Source organism: Marmota marmota, unplaced genomic scaffold, assembly GCF_001458135.2.
Source record: "Marmota marmota marmota unplaced genomic scaffold, marMar, whole genome shotgun sequence".
NCBI lineage: Eukaryota > Metazoa > Chordata > Mammalia > Rodentia > Sciuridae > Marmota > Marmota marmota.
The window spans coordinates 37299551-37319113 of record NW_026000057.1 but is presented as its reverse complement, the minus strand read 5'-3'; the positions used below and the strand labels follow the sequence as shown (position 1 = coordinate 37319113).

Sequence of the window (19563 nt, the reverse complement as noted above, 5' to 3'; positions counted from 1 at the left end):
GTGCTGCGGGGCCTTTATGGGCCACATTTGGAGGTACTACATATGACTTTGGTTCTGTTCTTTGGCCAGAACTCAGCCATATGGCCACACTGCCAGGGAGGATGGGGGTGGTATAACTGTGTATTCACAAAGAAGGATGCAGCATGGTACATAGAAACACAAGTACTGAAAAATAAGGGACAGAAAGTCAAGGTAATTATTGACTAGGAAGAGCAAGCAGTTGTATAAGGAGGGGAAAAGTAAAGCTGATAATGGCTAACATTTATTGTATTCTTACTGTGTACCATGTACGACTCCAAGCCCTCATGTTTCATTTTTTTCCTCTAAAATTTTATGAGATAAATACCATTATAATTTCCATTTTACAAGTGATTTTACCAAAAATATTGATGTCACTGTTTGGGGTAAATGGAATGGAAAATGAAGAGAGTAGAATAAGAACAAAACAGCATCTTTCGTAGTAGGAAATCTAAATGATGTGAAAATAATGTCTCTATTATGTAGTATGTGACAGAGTCTAGACAAAGTAGCAGAAGTATGTACCAGTAGAGATGTCACAAAAAGTCAAAGGGCTGGGGGTGCAGCTCAATGGTAGAGAACTTGCTTTGCTTAGCATCTATAAGGCCCTGGGTTCCATTCGCAGCACTACAGAAAATAGGAGGTTACCCCCAAAAAGCTGAAACCCTTCAGTATGACCAATTGGGAATTCAGTTAAGGGATTGCCCTTATATACTGCACTTCTAAAACTTTGCTTAAAAAATGCAAATACCTGTATTTATTATCCATTTACTACTTTTCAGTACTTGGTCATAAAAGTATAGATATCTAATATGCAAACTTTTATTCTAGGTGCAGTGGCATTGCCGAGCAAGGATGGTGGCAGGAGCCAATTTTTACATTGTTGGACGAGATCCCGCTGGCATGCCTCATCCAGAAACAGGGAAGGATCTTTATGAACCAACCCATGGTGCCAAAGTGCTGACAATGGCCCCTGGCCTAATCACCTTGGAAATAGTTCCCTTCCGAGTTGCAGCTTACAACAAGAAGAAGAAGCGCATGGACTACTATGATTCTGAACAGTAAGTTTTGCATTCTCTGCACAAATCTGTGTAGCCCTTTGCAGTCCAAGCTGCTCCCAGGGCTTTAGAGTGTTACTTCATCTTTACAACTGTTCTGATGACTGGCTTTGTTGCACCCACTCAGAATAAGGCAACTCATCTCTCATTTAAAAGTTAGAAGTAGAAATAAAAATTGAATCTGTTTTATATTGTTCATGGTTTCAGGAATTTTGAGTTGAAAGGCAAAATTGAGAGTTCTGTGTCTACCATGTCTGCTACCAACTGTTAGTACAAATTATTGCTGGTATTGAGCACATATGTATCTCCCTTTGACTGACAAAGTTATGGTAATTTCTGTCTATAGGCAATTTCTATAGGTGGTGCGAGCTGTGCATTCAAAGTGGCACTGTGAAGCTGTAGAATCAGAAGTTATAGATTCTAGTCCTGTCTTTGTTATGTGATCTAATTAGTCCTAAGTTTTAAGGGTTTTTTTTTTACCCTTATTTTCTAATCTCTGGAATGATGGCAGTGGACAAGGCAGTTTCCCCCTATATCAAAATCTGTAACTTTTTCTATGATTTGGAGTAACTAGTTATTTTTATATTTCAGTAGGTGCTTATACATAAGACTTGTTTTGAGACTCATGTATAGTACACTTGCTTTTATAGTACAAATTGTGATTAACACTCAGCAAGTAAAACAGATTCAGCAAGTAGAATACAGTTATTTGTTAGTTTACTTTTGATCAGTGTCAACTCTCTTGACAGGCACTACTGAAAATTGACTCTGTCTTGTCTTTTTTCTGTGGCACTTTACACTGGCCTCATATTCAGGAATGATGCTGACCCTGACATGTCCTCACTTGATGTGGCCCATTTTGTCACAGTGTGACAGGAAAGAAAAAGAAACCTTTTTAAAATTAAAACAACAGTTTTCATTGCCCTCTTCAACCTATAGGCTAAAAAGCTCCTGCCTTGAATTCTAGATTTAGGCCCTAAGGAATGGTTTCTAAAATAGATATACGTTTCTTTTTGGTTAATTTCTTTGAGGTAAAATAAGTTACCCAAATAAAGAAATATTATTGTTGCCATTGGAGATTGGAAAATTTGTTGATTTCTCATTTAATGACAAATAATTCTGAAGACAGTGCACATTTTAGATGGCTTTCTGAGTGATAACTATAGCTAAAAATAAAAGAAAGTCTTATGAGAGTGAATGAACAGAAAAGGTTTTCATAACTGATGCAGGCAAGTGTTAAAGAACTCCTAACCATTTCTTAGATGTGTACCCTGAACACTGTAACCCATATTCCAGCATAGTTCTGAACCACCAGAATTTGCAGCTAACCAGAACATTTTTATCCTTGTACAAAATCAGATTCCAAACATCTAGGAATAAATAGTTTGACATCATGTGGGTTTTTGGTTTTTAGAAAAACCTTTAAAAATATATGCGTAGCGGGCCACAATGATGCAAGCCTGTAATTCCAGCTACTGAGGAGGCTGAGGCAGGAGAATTGCAAGTTGAAGACCAACCTGGGCAACTTGCAAAGACTGTCTCAAAATAAAATTTTTAAAAGGACTTGGGAACATAACTCAGTGGAAGAGTATGGGTAACGGCCAGCTTCTTGTTGGGGAATTTTCTTCCTGCCGAGGAGGTTGTAAGGTCTAGGATAATTAGTGAAGAACAAATGACAGAGTCTGAAATATATTTTCAAAAGCAGAGGCCCTGATAAATCCAGTCCACATGGGAGCTGGAACTAGACAAAAGAAAGATGGCTCCAGTAGTTCATTTAAGGAAGTATATCAAAGGTGGGGATAAGCTTTCTAAGGCAGTCTTGCTTCCTGATGTCTTGCAATTATCAGGTTAATTAACATCTTGTCAGGTAACACCCATCTCAGGTGCTGTGTGGGACATGACAGATTGGGACAGGAATTCACAATGTCTCTGGGCAATCGCACACAGAGGAAATGTCCACTGGTAGTTCCCAGACACCAGATGTTTCTATTCCCTAGGCTACGATACACGGTGGCTCACACACAGCATGGCTGGCTTGCGACAGAAGAGTGCCTTCCTAGCCTGTATGAGGTCCTGAGCTCATTCTCCAGTACTGCCCCACCCCAAAGTGTATATATGCATGCATGTATATTTATATACACATACTATAGTTTCACTAAAAATAATAGCCTTAAAAGTGTATGCTGAAGGTTATAAATTGACTTTTTCTACCAAGGGGATGCCTCTTTTGAAGCTTTAAAAGGAAGAATTACAAGAAAAATGAAAGCAATTATAGTAAACTTTGAACTGCATTGCCACGTAAGATTATTGAAACCTTAAAATATAAATTATAAAGGAGGATTAAAAGGTTTCAGGTCCTGTCCTTCCCTTTCATGGTTAACTTTATGTAGGCCACAATCAAACATTCTTATTTACTTAGTCCATGGGGAGGTCTACCCATTGGTAATTCTTTTAAAAGGCTCCCACCTAACCCCCAGAGGAAGGGCAGTAGCACCTTCCTATAGTCTATGATACACACAGTGTCAGAAATGGACTGCTGGGACAAAGTGTTTTTGGTATCTCACCCAACACACAGGTTATTTGTTTAGGCTGTGTACAAGTGGTTATGAATGTCAGCTTGTTCTCAGAGTTGTGATTAACTGAATTAATTCACTCACATAGTGGCAAGGGAGAGCAAAGAAGAGAATCATACTGCCAGTGGCTAAAAATGTCAAACTTAGGTGCATTTCTGTTTTGTTGTGTTAAGAAAACAAAACTAACCTCAGAAAGAGTTGAGCTTTTCTTTCACACTTCTTGTGCCGATATGTTTCATTTCTGTGGTCCCTTTGCATGGTCAGCTAATTTAATCACACGCAGGACCCTAGAATCCATCTGTATGTGGTTGACTGATGTGCTGGTAAGCCCTTGATAACTTTGATGTTTGGTTAAATCTGTGTAGTATTGTTTTAAGTATTTCTTTTAATCATTCAAAAAGCTAAATAATTACATCAGTTCTCATAAGATTTTCCAAAGATGAATTCTATATTAGTTGCATGAGTGGCTCATTTCCTTGGAATTTTTTTTTTTTTTTTTTGGTTACTAAATCTTAATAAGTTGTAACTTGGGAAGCTTTAAAACTCCCTTCATTTTCTAACTTTTTGTATTTGTGTTCAAATATAATTAAGTTGATGGGAATATGTTGGAAAGTGATTAAAATTTTGTGGAAAGGCGATAGTCTTTGATGTAGTGAGAAAACACAGTTATTAATTATGCACATATGAAGTTGCCTTAAGTTTGATTAATGGTCATTACTCAATGCCAGCTTTTATGTAATTAATGATTTTGCAGCTTTTGATTTGATTAAATACCAGTGTAAGACAAGGCTTAGGAGAAAAAAAATTCATGAAGATTTCAGGCAAGATATTATTGATAGGAATTGTGATAAAAATCATGTGTTTATATTTAGAAAGTTAAGGAGGTTCATATTAGCTAAAATAGTCACTCAAGGAAATTTAGTTTTAGGACTGCAGTATTAAAGTCTGTTGCAGACATTACAAACATAGAAATCATTCACTTTTCTTATTTGTATTTTTTTTCTCTTTTGAGAAAGTAAACATTTGTATTTGAATAGATAAGTGCAAATTTATTTATATGATTAAGTGCCCATGAATGAAAGTGTCTTGTGGAAAGGGAGGGATAAGTGGGTATGAATGTTCATTGTCTGGTATGTTTATGTTTTCAAAAGAGTATTTCTTTCATATTTTGAATGCATGTCCTGTTAGTGTCATTTTAAAAAACACTCTACTTATGTGTGTCCTTCAGGGCATTTTTAGATCTTCCTTTCTTTTATTACTTTTCTAGGAGACTTTCTATGCCATGACTCTAAACATATAAGTCACTGTTTCCCAGTTGCTTATAGTACTAGTTTTCTATTGCTAAAGTAACACATTATCACTAACTTAGTGGCTTAAGACACTACCAGTTTATTCTCTTGCATTTCTTTAGCGCAGATGACTGGGTATGCTTGCCTGAGTTCTCTGGCTGCACTGGCCTCATATGATAGCTCTGAAAAGGATCTATTTCCATATTGGTCCTTGTTAGCAGAATTCAATTCTTTATAGCTCTAGGATTGATATCCCTATCCTCTTACTAGCTGTTGCCTGAGGATTGCTCCCTGTGTCTAGAGGTCAAGTTCGGTCCTTCCTTGTGGACCCCTCCATCTCAGTAGTAGAATCTCCCTCATTTGTGGAATCTGTCTCATGCTTCAGATTTCTCTGGCTTCTGTTTTGCTCCTAACTGAATTCTTTTTCTTTTTCTTTTTTCCATTTAAAGGTCTTAAGTGATAAGGTTAGGCCTACCAAATAATATTATTTTGGCCATGCAGCAAGGGATCATGGTAAACACTGGGGGCAAAGGTCATTGGGGCCATCTTTGAATTTTTCCTATCATAGGAGTGGATATTTCAGCATAGAGTTCTAGGTGTTATGTAAAATGCTCAGAACCAATACTACCTTTACTCTCATAATATTTCTGAATCCTGAATTTCTTTTAGTTATTGTTCTTCCTGTTACATAGAACTGTAAAGTCACTTTTCCTTTCAGCTCACTCTTTACCTCCAAGTCTGGCATCGGTCATTGAAATACTTCTTGTGTGAATCCTTTTCTTTCCCTTTCCTGCCACAGTTTTTGTAATACACAGGTCTTTTAGAGCATAGAGGACTGTGTTTTCTGTTGATGCATAAAAGACTTTGGTTTTGTTAGTTGTACTGTTTCTTTTGTGGAAGTCTGATTGTTACTGCATGAGTTTACAGGTTTTATCCTTGTATTGTAGGTTTTGAACATATTTTATTATGGGAATTACCATTAAAAGATAAGACCTGATTTAAAATCTGTGATCTTCTATGTTTTAGCATACATTTATATTGTAACTAGGGATAGCATTACTATGTATATTTTTGAAAATCAGATGATTTATTTTTACCCTGTCTTACTTGGAATCAATAGATTATATTGAAATTGGTATAAAACACTGACTTTGCTATGCACTATTCCTTTAGTAACTACTTACTGAGCCTTTACGATATATATGCCATTCTTGGGGGGGGGCAGTGTAGTCGGAAATAGGCAGATATTTGTTTATTCACTTATTTATTTTGGTACTGGAAATAGAATGAAAAATTATTAAAGCCTTTAAAAAGAGAAAAATAATACCTGTGCTATTGCCAAAATGTTTGTATACTGTGCTTTTTTTTTTTCCATACATTCATTTAACACAGTTGAACATAGTCAAGTCAAGAGTATTAGGCTCTGGACTCAAAAGTCAAAGCATTCTGCCATGGAGCTTCAGTGATAGCTCAGCCCTTTTGTTTTTAATTTTGAAACAGGGTCTTGCTGCATTGCCCAGATTGGTCTCAAACTTGTAATCCTCTTGCCTCAGTCTTCCGAGTCAATGGGATTACAGATGTGTACCTCTGCACCCTGCAATAACAGATTTTGTCATTGCCTTTATGGGATATAAATTCTAGGGAAGGAAACAGACAGTAAACCACTGACAACATAGTTCAGGGTGGTAAGAGCTTTGCAGAATACTGTGGGGAAACTGCTGGCACTTGCCTGACCAAGTCTGGGGCAGTAGGTGTAGATTCCTGGAGCAAGTGACTTTTGGGCTAAGAGACTAGGAATTCCTGTGGTAAAGAATGGAATAATTACATTCTGGACCAGATGATCAACATGTGCCATGATCCTGGGGGATTACCTTAGAGAGCTTGGAAAAAGGGCCAAGGATGGAGTAGAACATAGTCAAAGGATGACGAGATAGCCAGAGACCAGATAAGGCAGTTCTTTGAACTGGAACTGGAATAGATGTGAAATTTTTAAAAAATGATGTTGTTGCAGTGTGGGTTGGATATGAGGAAGTTCAGATTTCTGGTAACGAGGTAAGTTAAATTTATAGATTAACTTTCCTAAGCAATTAACTAAAAAGGCTATATAAAACAACAGTTTCACAAAAAAAGTATTGTGAGCTAACAAGGTAATAAGAACCATTAAGTGAATGCTAGAATGAGCAATGAAGCTGCTTTTGCTCTCCTAGACCTATTTTCAGGGCCTTATAATATAGGCGGAGCAGGAATGCAACTGTGGTCTTCATCAAATTGTTCAGTCAACAGGAGACACTTCTATTCACCTGGGACTTACTTCCACCTTTTCTAGGGCAGGACCTGATGAGAACCCAACCCATTCTCCTTCCCTAGTAGACTATGAGCAGAGTATTAGGCTCTGGACTCAAAAGTCAAAGCTCTGCTAAAAAGGGCCAGCTTATGTTACCTGGGTGATATCAAAACAGACAAGAACCTGAAGCCATGAAATTACTTTTAGGGGGTTGACTAGGCATGTTTCAAAGCATTCAGCAGAAGCAGACTTTAATAGGCTCTTGCTGGAGCACTCACCTTGAGTCCTAGGCCTTGACTTATTCCATTAAATCATTCTTGAAACATAATGAACAACTTTAGTCAAAAATGACAAAATATACAAAGCAATAAATGCCTCAAGCAAGAAAAGAAACCACAGTCAGCAGAGGCAAACCTGTAAAGACTTCATGTACTAACATTAGCAGACGTGGATTATGGTACTTAAATGTTTATAAAACCAAAGATAAGCTTGAAACCATCTGCAGGGAACATAAAAATATAAAGATGATCTAGCAGCTTAGAAAAGAGGAAGATGGGGGAGGCCAATGTGAATACGTGTATTAGTACAGGCAGGGTTTTTGTTTTTTTCTTTCCACATTTTTTATTGATGCATTATAGTTGTACATAATGATGGGTTTGTTGTTAGGTATTTGTACATGCACACAATATAAGAATATAATTTGGCCAACATAATTTCCCAGCACTTCCCCTCTTCCCACCCGACCTTTTACCACTTTTCCCTTTCCTCCACTGATCTCCCTTTGATTTTTGTGAGACCCCCACCAACATACACACACCTTCTTTTCCTGTTTCCTCTCTAGCTTCCATAAATGAGAAAAGACATGACCCTTGATCTTCTGAGTTTGTCTTATTTCAGTTGACATAATGGTCTCTAGTTCCATCTATTTTCCTGCAAGTGACATAATTTCATTTTTCTTTATGGCTGTATAAAACTCCATTGTGTATATATTCCACATTTTCTTTATTTATCCATAATGGACACCTGGGTTGATTTCATAGTTTGTCTGTTGTGAATTGTGCATGGGTATGCATGTATTGCTATAGTATGATGACTTTAATTCTTCAGGAAAAGTACAGAGGAGTGATATATTTGGGTCATGTGATGGTTCCATGCCTGGTCTTTTGAGGAATCTGCATACTGACTTCCGTAGAGGTTGTACTCATTTATAACCCAACAGTGTCAAAGTTCCTTTTTCTCCATATCCTCATCAGCATTTATTATTGTTTTTGTATCCTTGATAACTGACGGGTAGCATGATTTTGGTGGGTTACAACTGGGATCGAAAAAGTGGATTGACTCAAAACATTTTTAGGAGGCACAATCAGTAAGATTTGTTGTATAATTGCTATATTAAATGATGGCTGATTTTTCCCTTAATAAATATATAAATCTGACATTCTGTCCATCCCCCCCAATTTCAAAACAAACAGTAGCAGCAAAACAGTTTAGTTTAGTCTCCTTCTCTGGAATTGCAGATCTGATTCTGATTTTACATTTATAAGACAGTTCATAAACAAAAGATTTTGTGTATTATGTTCCCTTATTAAGAGTCTTTTATCTACCGAATAAATAGATAATAACTTTTCTCCTTAGTTTTTTATGGTAAACTTCCTTCAGTTAGCAAAGACAAAGACGATATGTAAATGTGCATTGTTCTTCGTCCTTTCGCAGACCCTTCTTTTGAAAACATTCTAGAGTGGTGATATGCTTTTCTGTCCTAGAAATAGAAAATAAATTATTTCCCCCCCTTTGATACGATTAGGAATGTTAGATAAGACATCATTAGGTAGCTGTTGTGTGGTATCATTACTTTTAATATGTTGCTTTCATTCTGTCCTAATGTCCAAGATAGAGGGCAGGGGGAGCGCGGGACTGAGCAGTAACCAGCAGGGTGAGATAGAGCGATACTCTGGGGCTTTGGCCCCACTGTAGAACGGTAGAGCTAGGACGGATTCCATGGAAGGCATATTTTCTTAATGCCAGGAAACCAAAGTAGCCTGAACCAGACACCAGCTTCTTCTCTATCTCAGAGTCCTGTGCAGGTCTGCAGATATGACCACTTGAGGGATGAACTGACACATCCATCACTGCTAAAGAAAAAGCAGAAGGCAAACGAGGCAGTGCTGGAGAGATGTTTCCCTAGTGTTATGGACAGAGGGGTTCACTTCTCTTTGTAGTGCAGAGTGATCTTGATACTGCAGCCCAGTGGAAAGAAAATCAGCCTCAGTCATGTGAGCTAACTCTTAAAAACCTCTGTTCTTAGAAAGATCCATCTTTATGGATGAGTGGAGTACCCTGGTTTTGATGTATTCTTGGGAAAATAGAGGGTGAATATAAGAGGCCATCAATTAAAAATGTGTGTTTCTGAAAAATTATTAAAGCCTTTAAAAAGAGAGAAATAACACCTGTATTATTGCCGAAATGTTTGTGTGCTTTGCTTTTTTTTTTCCTATACATTCATTTAACACAGTTGAACATAGTCAAGTTTTTACTATAATAGAATTTTGTTTCCTGCTTTTTAATTTATTTCCTGTTCATGAACATGTTTCCATGCTGCTAGAGGTTTCAGTGGACTATCATTTTCTAAAACTGAAAATGTGTCTTGTTAGATAGCTTTTCATTACTATAACAAAATACCTGAGATAATCAACCTTAAAAAGTAGAAGAGCTTATTTTGGCTCAGTTTTAGAGGTTTTAGTCCATGACTGCTTAGTCCCTTTACTTTGGGACCGTGGTGAAACAGTACTTCATGCTGAGGTGTGTATGGTGGAGCAAGCTGCTCATCTGTGGTGGCCAGGAAACAATAAAGTGAGAGAAAGAGATCTCACAGAAGTTTCCAGGACACACCCCCATGACTAAGGCTTCCCACTCAGCTCTATCTCCTAAAAGTTTCCAGTGGTGCCCAGCTAAGGACCAAGCCTCAATGGGGACAACTACTTTTATTTGGATAATTGGACATCTGAGAGCTTTGGGGATTAACTTTTGGTCAATAGAGGAGCCTCTAGAAGTAGGTGAATAACAATGCAACCTGTGCCAGTTGGAAGCACAGAAACCTCAAATTTTCTACATCAAAATATTTTTCTGGGTGCTTTCAAAACTTGTCTATTGCCACTCAGTTAAAAATCTGATCTATTCTATGGTAGGTTATAGATTTCATGACACTTTATGGTCAAGAAAATTGAGCTGATTCTACAACATATTTTAGGATGGCCCTAGGTATTCATTATTGACTGAATATCTGATGGAAGCTATTTTATAGCCTTTATGGCTGAGGTGCTTGGAGGAAAAACATAAAAAATTAAGGAATTTGCTCAATTAGATTATAGATAATTAAGTTTTCCAAACATTTCTGTTGGTCTTTGATTAAAAAACAGTAATTGTTAAAATTGTCATGTATGACGTCAGCCAGGGCTTTGTAGTCTCTGAAAGAAAGCTATAAATAGGCATTTATCTGGTTTTGAAGCAATCATTTTTAATCTCTGTCTGAAGAATTTTTAGTGTTTTGATGTATTATAAATGAACTGCTTTCAAGTTAGATGAAAAGTTAATTAGATCCAAAATAATTAGGTTCACTTGTAAGTTACCACCAGTAGTTTGAGTTCTATCAAAGAAAAAAATATCCTTTTCCTTCTCTGAATCACTTATTGTCTAGTTAGCAACCTTAGAAAGCTGGGTTAATTGAATGTAACCTTCAAAAGATGAAGGGCCATCTGCTGACCCCATCTTCAGTCCGTGTGAATAACTTGTGCCAGTGGCTCTGGTGGCCACATATGTGGACTGAGGGACAGCAGATGGTTGTAAAGATTTAAAATTGTCAGCAAGTGGCCAAGAGTCATTGTACTTTGGAGTTCATCAAGATGCTGGCCACATGTGGCTGGTATGTGTTATTAAGGGTCCCGTGTAGGTTGCTTGCTGGTGTGTTATTTTCCTTCCTGCTGTTCTGCCCCTTCCCCTTTGTTTTGTTAAGACCCAGCCTCTGTCTGCTGTAGATTATAGGAATCTGTAACTGAGTGGTTTTGGAAAGGGAAAAAACCAAACATATTTGTGTTTCTTTTTCCAGGTGCCATGGGAGATTGGTTAACTCGGTAGAATGAAATGGCCCTAATTAGAACTGCTCTGTAGGGAAAGCCCAAGTCCTTTATTTGGTAGTCTTTTGTGTTTCTGCAGATTCACGAATACTTATAGGTAAAATTTATAGTTATATTTAGATGATTCCCCAAATGCCTCAGTTTTTATTTGATGGAATGATTTCTGCAGAATGATGTCTGGACTCCTTGTGAAGATATGATTTAATTTTATAGTGACTCATGTCAAGACCTTGAACATGGCTCCGGTAAAAATAAAGTCCTTATGTAACAGAGATAGACATACAAGTTTGAGGCAGAGGGAAATGTGTTTTCCGTAGCCAGGGTGGAGTGGAACCACCACCATGTGGAAGCAGGAACTCCCATTTCATGTGATGAAGAAATGCTTGTGGCATGCGGGGCAGATGGAGTGTGAAATAGCTTCAGGAAAAGAGGTACCCGGGGACCTTGGTTTAAAAATGCAATTTCAGAAGGAATGCAAGAAAAGTTCTGGATTTCAGACAGTTTGGCATTATGGGGAAAGAAAGGACTTTAATTGGTCTGGCTTTTTCCTTTAATCAAAGTTCAGGCAGAATCATCCAGCAAGCTGCTCTCTTACTTCTTTATTACTGCCATCAAGAACAAGCACTTGATTCACATGACATGAGTTTTTCATTTTTGAAACTGAAGTTTCAAGTTTGCATGTCCAGAAAGCTCCAGAATCACAGTTTTCCTCAGTGAAGTTTGTTTAGGGAGCTGATAAGTGGATCTCCTGAGGTATCTGAAGTACTCAACCAATATTTTGTTGGATGGTTCTCAGCTAAACTAACCAATTTTACATCAAGTTGGAGTAAGCATTTTTAGATACTTTGTTAGACAGCTTTATCTCTCTGTGACCAAAATACCTGACAAGAACAACATAGAGGAGGGAAGTTTATTTGGGCTATGGTTTCAGAAGTTCAGTCCATGGTCATCTGGCTCCATAGCTGTAGGCCTGAGGTGAGACGGAACATGGTAGAAGCGTGTGGAAGAGCAGTGCTGCTCAACTCCATGGCATCCAGGAAGGGAGGTAGCAGGATTTGGGTGGGAGAATCTGTTAAAATATTAAGTTGAATGTACATGCTTATTTATCTTCCTGTCTTTCTGGTAGTTCAGGGAAATAGGAAGAGCAGATGGGATGACTGGGAGATGTTTTGTGTCTGAATTGAAGTAGTGCCTTTCTGCTTAGTAGGTAGAGATGGGATTTATAAAGCATTGACATTGATTTCCTGTGATTTATTTAATGAGTTGCACTGTTTTATATTCATATCCTCTGTATAGTATTCCAGAATAAAACTCTTAAATATAATTCAAAGAGGAGTGGAATGTTCATTATATCTCACTACTTCAATGCAATTGAACAGGCTAGCAACAAATCTAAGGTAGAACTACATCTGGAGGCAAGATTCAGATTGATCTTAGGAACTGACAGTAGTGGTCAGTTATAAAGGTGGACCAGCTAGGTGGGAGAGGTGCTTATAAACTGGTGGTAATAAAATCACACCCAAGGCTTCCAAACCCTCTGAGCAAATGGGGTCATTGGGTACACAGAAAACAAAAGTCAGAAAAGCAGAACAGTCCAGAAGCCAGACACGCAGTATGGATCACAGAGGAAACTCTGGTACCTCTTTCTTGGCCTGGAGTGCATTCCCAGAGAATGGCCAGTCTGAGTGCTCATAGATACACTAAAGAACCAGTCTAGGAAGGGGACTTTCAGATTCCCCTGACTATAGAGGAGGTGAACAAGGTCAGAGAGCAGACAGACCTTAAAGGGCTATTAGAGATAGGTTTCTGAATGCTGTGGTTCTGGATTAGTGGCACATTAGAGGATTCTATGTGCCCTTCATCATGATCTCTTAATTGCTAGTAGGAAGAGCATGACTCATTAAGGGAGGTGAAGTGTTCTGTATTCATTCAATAAAATTGATTGAATCTATATTGAATCAAGAATGGGATCCTCGTGATTTGGAACTGTTCTGCAGCTTCACTGTGGTGGATACATGAATGTGCACATGTGATAAAATTACACAGAACCGAATGCACACACTGGGAAATGAGTGCAAGGGAGGCTGAGGAAATCTGAGTAAGAGTGGTAGGTAGCTCGCTTCCGTGCTGCCCTACCGGTTGTGATATTGATGCTGTAATATCACAAGATGTTACTATTGGGAGAAGTTACATTGGGCCTCTCGACACAGAATTTCGATATATTATTCTTACAATTTCATAAGAATCTACAATGATCACAATAAAAATTTCAATTAAAATTTTCCTAGTTCTAAAACTGAATAATATTCAGTAGTGCAGTATATTTTGCTTAATGACAAATTTGAAATCAGATTCATATTAACCTTGTCTAGTAGTCTAATATAAACAGAAAGAATAAATGCTTTAAATTTTTTCACAATTGCTTTCTTAAAAAAATGTGAAATAATTTTCACTTGACTCTATCTTTCAGCCATGAAGACTTTGAATTTATTTCAGGAACTCGAATGCGCAAACTTGCCCGAGAAGGCCAGAAGCCTCCTGAAGGGTTCATGGCGCCCAAGGCCTGGACCGTGCTGATGGAATACTACAAATCCCTGGAGAAAGCCTAAGTGTTAACCCAGTTGCTCCACCTTTGATGCTTCACCAACTCACAGAGGGGACCACATAGTCGTCACTGTTGGCATTTCTTTGTGGTTGTATCTGTCTGGATGTGCTTCCTAAAAACAGACCAATTTCCTTAACTTGCGTCAGTTTTGGTCTGCCTTACGAGTTCTGTTTTGAACTAGTGTAACACACTGCTGGTTTTAATGTATCTTTTCCACTTGTAATAGTTAAGATTCCTATAATACAATTTTAAAATCTTGTCTTTTTATATTATATTTATGCTCTGTCTCATGATTTTTTCAAGCTGTTATATTAGTTGTAACCAGTATACACATTGATTCTCACTTTTCATCCCTTTTAAAACAAAATCACTAAACAGTAAACATGGCTTGAACTTGTTTTGGGAATTTTACAAGAAGCGTAGCAATTAGAATTTTTTTTTTTTTATGTTGAAAATTTAAACTGCTTCCTCTCTTACTTCCAATCAGCTATTGATCTTTCAGCTGTTATAGTCTAAAATATTCTTATGATCATTGTAAACCCTCTATTCAATAAAATTAATTTTTTTTGCTTCTTATTGGATACTTTTTATATTGTTTTGTTTATATATACCCTTTCCTCCTGAAAAAGTTGCTAATGGAGGAGGGAAGATGTAGGCACCTTTCATTTCTATGATCTAGTACTTAGCTCCTAACACTATGTTATGTGAAAATATTATATATGTTACATGACATTTACACATGTTAAATCATTCTTCATCTGTACAGAACCTCAACCAGCTTCCCCAAATATGTCTTTAACATTCTTGTACAACTATCAAACAGTCCACTTAGGATTTAGAATGCACTTGGGTATTATTGCTTTAGTTAAGAAAACTGGTTTATGTTATAGAAACTCTCTAAATCACAAGGGCTTAAAATAAAAGTAGGCTTGTTTCTTCTAAATGCCATGTGATCCATGCGGGTTAGTAGAGAAATTCTGCTCACCTTGATCATTCAGGTTAAGGTACTACCACTTTCTGCCATTTTGATGATGAGAAGTTTTACAGCTGAGTGTAGGGGTGTGAGTTTGTAGTTCCAGCTGCTTAGGAAGCTGAGGCAGGAGGGTCTCGAGCATAGGAGTTTGAGGTCAGCCCATGCAATAGAATGACATCCTGCTTGAAAAGTATAAGAAAATAGGCTGGGGATGTGGCTCCAGTGGTAGTGTGCTCTCCTGGCATGCACAGGGCGCTGGGTTCGATCCTCAGCACCACATAAAAATAAAATAAAGATGTTGTGTCCACCAAAAATTAAATATATATAAATTTAGGGGCTGAGGTTATAGCTCAGTGGTAGAGTACTTGCCTAGCACATATGAGGCCCTGGGTTTGATCTCAGAACCACATAAAAATAAACAAACAAAGATCATCTACAACTAAAATATATATTAAAAATATATATAAGAGCTGGGCTTGGTGGTGCATGCCTGTCATCCCAGTGGCTTGGGAGGCTGAAGCAGGAGAATGGTGAGTTCAAAGCCAGACTCAGCAAAAGTAAGGAGTTAAGTCACTCAGTGAGACCCTGTCTCTAAATAAAATACAAAATAGGGCTGGGGATGTGCCTCAGTGATCAAGTACCCTAAGTTCAATCCGCAGTACAAAAAAAATATGTGTGTGTGTGTGTGTGTGTATGAAAGCTTTAAAAAATAAACTACATAAACTACTCACAGTCTCTGTGTGCTTTGGCAGAAGTGGCACACTCTACATGCTAGTTCATTGAGCAGGACAGATTACACAGACCCATTCACATGAAAGGAATGGTAGGAACCGAAGACTAGGTATGGGAAGGCAAGAGGACTACTAAATTTCAAGTTCTCTTTTATCAGAAACATTACAGGGACTGGGATTGTGGCTCAGTGATAAAGCGTTCGCCTAGCACATGTGAGTCTCTGGGTTTAATCCTCAGCACTACATAAAAATAAAATAAAGGTTATTGCGTACACCTATAGCTAAAACAAATATTTTTTTAAAAATTACAAAAGCTAAACACACTGGAAAAAGGCATTTTAACAAATGCTTGTCAGAAAACAGCATGTCCACCTAAAATGAGTGGCAGAGACTGGCTCTCCAAAACAATTATTTTATTCAAGAATGATTGTAGTCTGTGACACAAGTACCATGGTAAACAATGGGTATATTCAAGGAGACAAAAGAAGAAAGAGTTTTTAAAGGTAGCATAAGGTTACATAAGTTGTTTTGAAACAATGTCCTTGGGCTGTAATGATTGATAATAAGGGGGTGTCAGTTCAAGGTCAAAGGGGCAGTTGCTAGGTAAGCATCTTTGTAGAAGTATTTTGTGTGTGTGTGTGTGTGCGCAAAGTTGTGGCAGACTTTGTCCAAGGATATGATCTTAGAAGTCTTTTGTGATGGTTCTTGTATCAAGCAAATATGTGTCAGGATCTTCAAAGGCTTCATGTCCACCTGACTCTGTTTTCTTCAAGTTTGATGTAAGTGACTTCATTTTGATTCTGACAGTCTTCACAGCATCCTTTCAGTAGCCACACAAAAATAATTGTAAGATTAATATGAAGAAGAGAAATAAAAATAATCCTAGGTTGGAATACGATATAGAAAGTGATCTTGTGTTTTAATCAGGTTATTGTCCTTTCTGAGTCTAGTCCCCCAATGTACCCCCAGACTCCAGCTAACCAGAGGAGGATGCGATGAAAACATTCCAAGACCACATTCCCTTGGGATTGGCCACCCACTTGTGTGTTCCAGAGGCATAAAGAAGAAATAAAATAACCAGTTATTTCCATGTGTTCATAGGTTGTGTTTCTTTAGTCTATGACTCTGATATATGTGGAAATTTTATTTTTCCTCCTCCTAGTTCATAAAAATGAGCACAAACCAATCTAAAACACTGAATTCTTACACCAAACATCTCCTGCCAAGAGGTCTTGGAAATCCAAGTGCCATTTTTATCTATCCATCAGCTGGAGAAGTGAATGGAAAAATAATTACTTTTTTAAAATGAAGAAAGTACAATCATCTTGGCAGAAATATAATGTCTTTAATCTGTCAATTCTCTATTCCATATGATAATCAAGACCACATATTTGAGTTTCATTTCCATCCAAGGGGGGAACAATTATATCTATCTCTTGGAAGTCAACATTCAAATATTTTATCAGGAAAAATTCGGAAGTCATGCTTCCAACATATGGTATATCTTTATTAACACATATGTATCCAGGAGTGGGTTGGCTCATAAAGTAAGGAGGTATTTGCCCATTGGGCCTCTTTTATGTGTGGTATATATTTCTTATGGGGCCTACAAGTCTCTTTGGTTATATCTCTGCTGGATTTCATTTCTTATTCCACATAGTCTGGTGCTAAATATAATTATGTCTGAGTTGTACAAAACCATATTGCCCATCTAATTTCCAGCTAGTATTTTTCTGAACTGAGGTAAAATCTAGTTCTCCCCCCACTTGTTTTAGTCAGCTTTTTCTCTGCTGTGACTAAAGGTTCCGACCAGAACAGTGTGGAGGAGGAAGAGTTTATTTAGGGGCTCATGATTTTAGAGGTCTCAGTCCATTAGACAGCAGCCTCCATTTCTCCAAGCTCCAAGTGAGGTGGGACACCATGGAAGCAGAGGGAAGCAGCTCACATGATGATCAGAAAGCAGAGAGAGAGGTCTCCATTCACCAGATACAAAATATATACCCCAAAGCCACATCCCCCAATGCCCACCTTCTCCAGCCACACCCTACCTACCTTCAGTTACCACTCAGTTAATCCCCACCAGGGGATTAATTCACTGATTGGATTTAAGATGCTCATAACCCCATCATTTCTGTTCTAAACTTTCTTGCATTGTCTCACATGTGATCTTTCGGAGGACACCTCACATCCAAACCATAACACCCCTAAAGATATGTACTTGAAGACTATGGTTCAGTGGGGATGTTTTAAGAGTAAAGCCTCCTTATCCTCATTTCCTGCTTCAGATTCCCAAGAAAGATGCCCTAGAATTAGGGCTAGCACTGATGAATAACTGAAAGGAGAGTTTAGTGGCCAATTTGAATGGTCAACTTGATTGGATGAAAAGATGCGTAGGATTAACAGGCTTATGGGTGTGTCAATGAGGGATGAGTCTAGGAATGACTGCATGTGGGATAGCCAACTGAAGTGAAGACCCCCACCCCTAAGCATGGACAGCACCATCCAATAGGATGATGGCTTGGATGGAAGAAAAGTTGGAAGAACAAGGAAACAGCAGCAGATGCAAGCCTGATTCTTCATGAACGGGTTCTTGGTTGCTCTTTCCATCGTCTGAGAATATCAGACTCTCACTTCTTCACTCTTCCAAAGTGGACTTTGCCAGAGATTCTCTAGGGAGTTTCCAGAAGCCTTTGGTCTTAAACTAGGCTAGTACTGTTGATCCCTCTTGTTCTGGGCTTCTGCCTCTTGGACAGCACAGCTACTGGTTCTTCCAAGTCTCCAGCCTGCAACGGCCATTGTGGGTTTTCCAGCTTCTGGTTGCATAAGCCAACCGAATAAATCCCCTTTTTATAATCATACTTCCTGTTGATTCTGTTCCTCTAGAGAACCCTGACTAATACAGGGAGATTAGAACTGGGGCTTAATCTTGAGAAAAGAACAATAATAGACTACTGGGGTGTGAGATTACTGGGTTACTGGAGTAATGGAAACTCATGGAGTATAGTTTCTTTCCATGTCTGTCTGTCTCTGTGCTGACTTTTGTCCTCTTCATGGCCATCAAGCAGAGGGGATGCTCAGCAGTTATTTCTCACAAGTTTGCTTTTGGTCAGATGAGGGAAGTTTTCGGCATCTGTTGATTCTTGTTTGGCTTACCTCAAAATAATCCTTATGCCAAAGTGGCATATTTGGATGTTGCCTGTGCTTATTCCCCATAATAATTAATAAAGGTATTACAACTAATATAATATGTTTTAATTCACCACCTTTTGAAGGCTGCTGTTATAACTTAGATCTGTAAGTCCTCCAAAGTCTCATGCATTGAAGGCTTAGTCCCCCAAGCAGCAGTGTTTGAAGGTAGGGCTCTTGAAAAGTGATGGGATTATGAGGGCTCTGACCTCATCAGATAATTCCATTGATGGACTAATTTGATGTTATTATTTGGAAATGGGATAAACTATTAAGAGGTGGATCCTGTTGTAAGAAGTAGGTCACTGGGGGTATGTCCTGGAAGGGTAAATCTTGTCCCTAACCCTTTGCTCTTCCTCTGTCTCTGCCATGTTTCTGCCTTGGAGCCAACCGACTATGAACTGAAACCTCTGAAACCATGACCTCAAATAAATCTTTCCTCCTAAGTTGTTTTTCTCATATATTTTGTCCCAGCGATAGAAACATGACTCACACAGCTGGGTGTGGTAAAGGTAAAGAAAAATAAAGGAATCTGAAATAGTAGTTAGAAACTTTACATTTAGAAAAAAATGAGTGAGTTAATTAGAATAGTTATAATGAGAAATAAAATGGAATTAAGTTATTGTATTTAAAAAAGTGTTGAGTTACAGAGTGATAAAATTGAATATATACCTAATATATTAAGGAAAAAATAGACTAGTTAGAAGATTTCTGTA

General features: G+C 38.0%; 1 protein-coding gene across 6 annotated transcripts in view; it reads left to right on the top strand.

The window, feature by feature from the left end:
* Papss1 (3'-phosphoadenosine 5'-phosphosulfate synthase 1) overlaps positions 1 to 14533 on the top strand; it is a 126235-nt gene extending 111702 nt beyond the window's left edge. For all 6 annotated transcript variants that reach the window (XM_015484621.2, XM_048813706.1, XM_048813703.1 and 3 more), the window contains exons 11-12: positions 850 to 1079; positions 13823 to 14533. In XM_015484621.2, the coding sequence (XP_015340107.1) occupies positions 850 to 1079; positions 13823 to 13961 (369 nt within the window). In that variant the 3' untranslated portion in view covers positions 13962 to 14533. The remainder of the gene's footprint in view (positions 1 to 849; positions 1080 to 13822) is intronic.
* The last annotated feature ends 5030 nt before the right edge of the window (positions 14534 to 19563 follow it).